The sequence below is a fragment of the Crocodylus porosus genome, unplaced genomic scaffold (assembly GCF_001723895.1).
Source record: "Crocodylus porosus isolate Cpor-Errol unplaced genomic scaffold, CroPor_comp1, whole genome shotgun sequence".
Taxonomy (NCBI): domain Eukaryota; kingdom Metazoa; phylum Chordata; order Crocodylia; family Crocodylidae; genus Crocodylus; species Crocodylus porosus.
In genome coordinates, this window is record NW_017728886.1 from 96,267,566 (window position 1) to 96,276,192 (window position 8,627).

The 8,627-nt window shown below is 40.2% G+C and overlaps 1 protein-coding gene across 1 annotated transcript in view; it reads left to right on the plus strand.

The window, feature by feature from the left end:
• Positions 1-8,627, plus strand: part of CNTNAP2 (contactin associated protein-like 2) — a 1,403,431-nt gene that overhangs the window by 1,228,376 nt on the left and 166,428 nt on the right. The window contains exon 18 of the mRNA XM_019535795.1: positions 6,229-6,447. Coding sequence (XP_019391340.1) covers positions 6,229-6,447 — 219 coding nt within the window. The remainder of the gene's footprint in view (positions 1-6,228; positions 6,448-8,627) is intronic.

Genomic DNA, 8,627 nt, shown 5'->3' on the forward strand with positions numbered 1-8,627 from the left:
CACTCACAAATCCATTGGCCCTTTCCACCTTGCTCTTAAATCCATTGACACTTCCTTAATGTTTTTCACTTGTTCCCATCTGCTTCCTACCATCTTTGCCCTGAGTCTTCCCATGCTATGCTTCAAGATCATGCAGTACCCCAGAATGCATCACACATCTAAGAACAGAACCACAGATTAAGAACACTTCAAGGGCTCAACACAGAAAAGAGTACTACGACAGCAGAATTCTTATCAAGTCTAGAGGATAACAAAGGAACGAGAAATTGGGTGCTTATTCAATCAGGCAGCTTAATGTTTAAGATACATTTGAAACAGTCTTAGCAAAACATAGCTGCTGAGGGAGAGGAATTTAACATATTGAATTTATCATTCAAATGGATCCAAACGTTCAGGCTGGGTTCCAATAGACTGAAGGGCTAGTATTTATGCCAACAATTGGTCCAATAGTAGGAATCAGCATTCTAAATTGAACAACTTTCTAGAAAGAAGCAAGTAGAGTGCTTTTAAAGAGGGACAATAATATGTTAAAATTGCATCTTTTAAACCTATATCAAAGTGGCTTTTATAGAAGACAGACTTATCTTTCAAGCAATGTGACAACATACACATATATTCATAAAGTACAGAACAGCCCTCATTGCACAGGGGCAACATCTTTTAATAGATCAAATTCCCAGTCCATTCTCAAAGTAATTTTACTGCAAGTTTATAGTATTCAGATGTAGATACTGCATACACCACAAAAAAAAAATCAGTGGCCCTCAGGGTCCAACTCAAACAGTGAGCAAAATGAGCTTCAAAAAAATGAGTGAGAAGGCAACATTATCTTTGTATTGAATTTGCAGATTTTTTATTTGTTCTTTTTTCCCCCCTCTGGCTAGTTTGTTATGTTGTAAAATCCTTTCAAAAATTCTAAATGAAAAGGTTACAGAAAAATGCATTCTGAAGATGTTATTTGAACAAATAAGATTTAAAAAAAAAACATACCTCATAAACTTCAGGTGTTTTGTTTGAAATTACAAATGTCTTTACCACAGCCTTATTTTTAGTTAGACTAAAAAGCCTGTTTTCCTATGCTTGCATTTGACTGTCTGTACATAAAAAAAAATCATCTCTCTCAATTTCTGAGCTAAAATCTATATTAGATTACGCATCTATTTGGAACTTTACTTTCATAGAGTATCTAAAGGCAGATTTTTCTTTTTAAAAAAGAGACAACTTCTAGGTAAATAGACTGCTCTAACTTTTATCTGAAACTAATCGGCACACAATGAATTTTTCCAACCAGGAGATCTTACAACACCTTCAGCTGTCCTGTGAAATATGAATCTTAATTTCCACCTCGGAGAAATGTTACAATCTTTGCATTCTCCTGTACCTGAAGAATGGTGTATGTGCCAAAAAGCTTGCAAATAAAGACTTTTCTTTGCAAATATCTAGTTGGTCTAATACAATATATCACCTCTACCACAAGCTCTGATTCCATTTTGATGAAGATTTTATGTCAGACATGGAATGTTTTCAAATTATTCACTAAATAATACAAGCAAGGAGCAGGAAAGATAGCAAGTATCATCTCAGAGGTCTGGATAGCATCAGCATATGTTTCTTTTATATTTATAATTATTCCTGAATTACAGGCAGCTAATTGAAGTCAGCCTCTTTCTATTTAAGGTTAACAAGGTGTTTTTTAAAGCAGGATTGTCAAATCACTTCAGTAAATTAGGCACCCAGTTCCAATTGACTTAAATCATCTTACAATGCAGAAAAGTCTGTAAATACATTGCATACAGAGCACCAGGGAGAATCGGGGTACTGAAAAGTGAGAAGCAGGAGAGACTATGGCATGTGGGATATCAGTGTGATCAGAGAATTTCAACCTCCTTTCTCCCCTATCTGACCCACATTCTCCTATATGGCAGCCTTATGAGCACCATCCGTCTGTCAACATCTCTCTTCCTGATGTCAGTTTTTTTATAGAAAATATCATCAAGCCAAGAACTCTAGCAGAAAGTTCTCAGAAGAGATAAGTTGGAAGAATGGTGACATGAGAACTGGAACACAAAGTGGAAATCTCATTGATAGAGAGATTTTTTTAAGGCCAGAAGGAACAATTCAGTTATTTAATTTAACCTGTTATATTACAAAGGCCATAGACTTTCAAACCATTACTGACTGTATTCAACCCAATAGCTTGTGTCTGATTAAAGTTTATCTGCTAGAAGGACATCTAGTCGTCACGAAATAGAGAATCTTCCAAACAGTGAAAGTTGTATCCATTCCACTTTTGAACAAAGGTCAAGGATATCTAAGTTACTGAATGGTTTTATCTGAACATCATTGAAATTGAATCATATGCTGCTGCTATCTTTTAAGGGTGGTGAAAAGGACATTTTTCTTTATCTGTTGTATACGTGCCTTCTGAACAAGTTGCAGAAAATTATCTAAATCTTGAGAAGACTGTTGAAGAGAGAAGCAGGTCCAGGATTAATTGTACATACCTACTCAAGGGAAAAAAGCGTAAAAAACCGGTGTTAATGCAGGCCTCAGTGTCTCCGGTAAATATGTAGTGATACATACTGTCAAAGATCCATGTCTTAATTATAAGGAGAATTAAAAGGGAGCCTTTTTTAAAAAGAATAAAATTAGTTGTTGCTTTTTAAATGAGTAGCCCTGTAGAACTTCTGAATAAATTTGATGTTCATCTATGCTAATATCCCAGTAGCTGAATACACAAGGAATGTGGAATCAGATATCTGTTAAAACAAAACGTGCTACTTTACATGTAAAAACCAGCAATAAAAGTTGCTGGAAGTTTGTAAAAGACTTTATCCTACTCTTAAAGAATATGTTGCTATACATCATGTTTTCTTAGGGCAGCAACCCAACACATATATATAAGCTCCACTGTCTTATGTCATGCTGTTTTAAATCTGTTTTCGGGGTGTACCAGCCTACTACATAGATTGTGCAGTTCCCTTGTTTTAATTCCTCTTTTGCTTTAACAAACCAAGGTGATAAGAAGCCCCCTTTTGTGAGATGTTTCTTTTTGTTCCTTTCAAGGTAGAAGGTGAATTTGTAAAAATCTAGGGCTAATCCCTGCAAATTTTATCAGTGCATGTACATGCTTAAAAGTTCTAGTCAATATTTTTTCTGTGATAAGTATGAATTTTCCTGCGGAAGATATTTATCAGGCTGCCCTACAGACCTTGATCTAAATCTATGAATAAAGCTAAGCTGTGCAATCATGGTCCTTCTTACTGAAATATTGTCATCATTCCCACCCCAACTCACTCTCCTTCTCTTTATAATTATCTTTTTTTTTTTTAAATGACAGCTGATTTCACACAGAAGACCAAGGGCAATCAACCCAGCATTGTTCTTTTAGAGGCTTTTACGCTAGGGTTGATGAGTGAATGTTCGACAGCATTTCACTAGGCACCTACTAGCAATGTCAGAAATACCAATGAGTGGCTAAAAATAAGGTAAACCCTGCCACACCATTCTTACTTTTACAGCATTACAAACAAACAGCTTTTGGGAAGTAATTAAATGAGATGAGACAGTGCAGAGAGGTGAAGCACTTCTTCAAAGCAGACACATTGGAAACATAGCTACCCACAATTCAAGACAAATTTGAATGCTTCTTGTGTATTAACCACTCGCTGGGCATGTCTACACATTCATTAATGTGCAGTAGTTACTGTGCATTTAGTTTAGTACTTGCTTAATGAAGTACTAACTAAATGTGCAGTAACAGCGCCGGCGCATGGTATTTTTGTGACACTTGCTATGCAGTAGCAATGAGCACTTCTTTTGACCAGCACGCTTCTGTGCAGTTTTAGGCTACTGTGTCTTAAGTATCTCGTGTAGATGCACCCTCCGGGTTTTGTTCTTACTTCTAATTTGCCCTAATCTTGTTGGCAAAAACCCCTGAAACTAGAAGCTGTGAGACAATATCACCTTTACCTCTGTGTAGCCAGGTCATGGCCCGTAGAGATTTTCAGTCTAGTGGAGTGAATGGGAGTTCCATCTGAGCTGAAATGCAATAAGAATCATTTCCTTCAAAAGAGGAAACAGTATTATAGGTAACAGAGAACTGTAGCTATTTCAGTACTTAATCACCTATATAATTTAACTTTATCTCATCTGTAGAGAAAAAAAACCAAGAAGTACTGCCTGTACAGTAAATTTCCTTTTAAAAAGCATTCCTTTTTAGGAAATTGCCTTTTAGAATTAAGGCAAAAATGGCTACTGTTTAATTCAGTCTTGAAAAAGCATCATGGAAATGTACTAGCTCATGCACAGAATCTAGTTGCCTGTCTATTGAGATGATAGTAATAATATTTTATTAGCAATTTCTCAGTCTGGGTGCGTACAGTTTTGAAAGCCTCTCTCAGCCTGGAAACGAAATACACACAACATCAGTGACACAACTCTACTAGGATACTCATAGTTGTATATTATGGTGCATAATAACATCTTTCAAAAAGATGACACAGCTTCCAGAATTTGCCTCCACAGTTTCTTTATACCCAAGAAAAATGAAACAGATGGAAGGCTAAGTTATCCTTACATGTAGGTTAAGTCTTCCTTTGTGAATATCATCAGTAGTAATCCATTTTCTGACAAAACTTTCGACTGGTTTTCTGGCATCCTATAATAATTCTGCAGGCTAAAGATACTTTAAATAAATCAAAGCAGGAAATTCAGGATCATATTTTTAAGAAGAACAAAAAAATCTGCGCTTCATTAATCTCTTTGGTCCCCTTAGTGGTAATTACCAATCATATGACCTGCTGAGCAACAACTGGTAGAAATAGTCTATTGAGTGTAAAATACATTTATAAAGTCTGTACATTTTTTAACTATCCAGTATAATTTAATTGAAATCTATAACTCTGCCTAAGAGATGTATAAGATGGATTTGGGGGGAAAAATCTATAGAAAGGACATGATTCACAACTACCTTTTATCCATATCTATACCTAGCTCTATATATCTAGCTCTGTCTATAGCCCTCTATATTACTGCTGTGCAAAATTTCACCAGCTGTTTTGTTTTGACACATTTTGAGCTCAAAACAGTGAACTGAAATGGAACAAAAGGCTTGGAAATGAAACGAGGGCACTCAAAATGTTTTGAAAGTTTTAAAATGTTTCGAGTTTCAAAGCCAGGCTTGCTTGGCTTCAGCGCCAGTCCCAGCCAGCAGCAGCAGCCTGCTGTCATCCTGCATGCAGATCCAGGGGCCCATGCCCTCTGGGAGGAGTCTGGCACAGCTCCACAGCCCTCCCTGGGGGTGTGGGCCCCCAGATCTGTGCGCAGGATGACAGCAGGCTGCCACTGCCAGCAAGTGATTCAACTTTTCCTTTCAACTGTTTGAGATGCAGTTTCCCAGAACCCTTTGCACTTATCTTCTTGAAACTTGGCAGTGTTCATGCCCTCAGAAGGGGCTACCATCCCTGCAGGTTTTGTCTGAATCAGGCAAGAAATGCCAAAGTTTTAGGCATTTTCATGATTCCCCATTATAGCCTATGGGCAAAACCTCGAAACAGCTGAACAGTTTCGACAAAACAAAACAGAACAGTGCTTCAAAACAAAATGAAACAACAAAATGAAACACTGTCTCTTTGAAATGGTGAAATGGAAGTTGAAATGAAATGGTGCTGTTTTTCACAGCCCTAATCTATATCATATGTGGTCAAAATATGCTTTCTCAAGTTATTTCCATAAAAAAGTTCATCCACAAAACAGGTTTTATGGAAACTGCTTCCCTCAAAAAGTTTAATTTTTCATTGGAAAACTCTAAACCAAAAGGTTGAGTGATTGATTAAAAATTAAAATTGTCTACTGAATGTGTTGTCTAAAGCACATTTTTTCATTTTTCTTTTTTTAATGGAATAAAGAATCAATTTCTAACAAGCTTTAATACTTTTAAAGTAATTTCTAAAGAATGTTATTACATTTTATAGAACTAGATTGCTTTCATTTCTGTCAAATTCTATAGAAATCTTCCACAGAGTAAAGTACATCTTCCATAAATATGTGTATATTTGGATTGTTTCAAAGTAAAGGAGTTTTGAATGAACTCAGATTCTCTTGGGGCTGGGGGGGAGGGAACCAAAGGCTGATGACTAAGGAATACTTTTGTTAAAAAAAAAAAATCTCTGTCTGTGAACATGCTTCTGAAACTGTATGGATTTTTTTTTTCACTGCTTATTTCAGCTACTACTGAAGTGTCCTTTTCATTTGATGTTGGAAATGGCCCAGTGGAAATTGTGGTCAGATCTCCCAACCCACTCAATGATGACCAATGGCATCGAGTCAATGCTGAGAGGAATGTCAAACAAGCCAGTCTGCAAGTAGATCAGCTGCCTCAGGAGATCCGGAAAGCACCCACAGAAGGCCATACACGATTGGAACTATACAGCCAGTTATATGTTGGTAAGAAGCAGAGAAAATAACAGGGCCTGATTTTTCAGCTACTCCATTCCAGCCATGTCATATGCCTTCCATGGCAGTCACAAATCTACCATATTAAGTTAGCCTGCTTGCTTTCAGATGTTACTAACTTTGGGCATGTGTAGATGAAACGGGGGCCCTAAATTGAAGCGGTGGGATTTTAAAAACCCACTGCTTCAATTTAGGGCCTTTTAAACCCCAGTGTCATGTGCGCACCCCACACTTAACTGCCTCTCTGGCGTCAGGGAGGGGAGGCCAAGCTGCTGGCAGGCTGAGCAGTCCCTGGGCTGCAGGGGGGGCTGGTGCTTCTCTCTGTGGCAGCAGCAGCCCGCAGGCACCCGGCTCAGGCAGTCCGGGGGGGGGCACTGCAGCTGTGAAGGGAAGCACCAGGCCCCCCTGTAGCTCATGCAGGCAGGCAGGCTCCAGGAGGGAAAAAAATAATAGATCAATCTCTCTGCTTTTCTTGGGCAGAGCCTGCCTTCCCAGGCTGCTGCCAGGCTGCCTGCAAGGCTTCTTGCAGTGCCCCTGAGCTGCTGCGCCTCGAGTCATTTAAGGCTCATTACACCACCAAATCTCCTACAGCAGCAGTAATTAATGTACAATATGCCGCTGATACATGCAAACACCAACACCATTGAAGTGGTGCAAAAGCATTTAGCCTGCTTTTAAGTGTCGTGCACACATGCCCCTCATTTCATCTACACATGGCCTTTAGCTACATTTTGGATACAGACAGGAGTGTGTTCTAGCAACACTTGTGCTTCTGTAGCTGTTAGCATCCACAGGGCTCTAGACTACAGGCATGGTGACTGTCATTAAATGGAATTTGTATTGCATGAAATGATGAACAAAGAAGTACTTTCCTACTTCTCCTGGGAGCTTGGGGGAAGCCCCTATTCCTTTTCCCAGCCCTTAGTTATTCTCCCCAGCTCCTGGTTTGATCCCCCAGCTCCCAATCATTCCCCCTAAAGCCCCTGAGGCTTCTCCTAGGGCTGTTAGCACTGCCTGCCTTGCCCCAGCGGAGGGACAGGCAGGGGAGCAGCCAGACAAGCCACAGCTTGAGCCAGCAGCCCTGGGAGAAGCCATGGGTTCTGGGGGGAATGATCAGGGAGCTGGGGGGGTTCGAACCAGGAACTGGGGAATTGAACCGGAGCTGGAGGGAAGCCCCTGTTCATTCCCCAGTTCCTGATTCAGTCCCCCAGCTCCCCCCATCATTCCCGCTAGCCCCTGTGGCTTCTCCCGGGGCTGCCAGCACCTGCCTGCCTTGTCTTGGCAAGGGGGCAGCCAGGGGAGCAACTGGATAAGCTGCAGCTTCTCCCAGGGCTGCCAGCTCAAGCAAGTGCTCATCCGGCTGCTGCCCCAGCTGCTCCTGCTGGCACTGCCTACTGCCTGCCTGTACAGTCCATGGCCAAATCTCTGAATTGATTCGGAGGCTCCTGATTCAGATTCAGATTCAGCAATTCAGCCACTGAATCAGGCCATATTTCCTCTGAATTGAATCTGCTAACAAAGTTTTGGACAGCCCTATCAGAAAGTTCTTCCTAATTTCCAACCTAAATTTGGTCTGCTGCAGTTTGAGACCATTGCTCCTGTATAGCCACAGAGAATAGTCTAAATGAAATGAGGAGACCTGGGTTCCATTGCCTACTCCATCAAGAGAAGAATCTAAGGATTGCCACCTCCAGAATAACTTGTAAAGTAGAGATGAGGGCACTTTCCTCAGAAGTTGGCGAGGTGGGTCCAGATCTGCTTATGCAGTCAAAGGAACTGAACCTATGTGCCCCACAGCTGGAGTGAACATCCTATTCAATGTTCTATTGTGTAAGGCTGCTTGCAGATGTTTGGGGTTTTTTAAGTGCTTTACCAAACAAAGGAACGTGTTACTTTGACCTGGCTCCACAATATCTGGATAGATCGAGCGCTTCAGTGGGGCTTTTTGATGCTTTCAGCTAAAGCCAATTCAATCAGCTATTAGATAAAAGTATAAAACTATACAGGCGATGTACAAGCCAGGTCCAACTAAAATTTATTAAGTTTCAGGCTCTTTTTCAGCAAATTCTGTTCACCAGGGCCCCCCTTGGAGTCACCAGGAACAATGGCCACAAGCTGAGGGAGGATAGGTTTAGGTTAGATATTAGGAAGAACTACTTCACTGTAAGGGT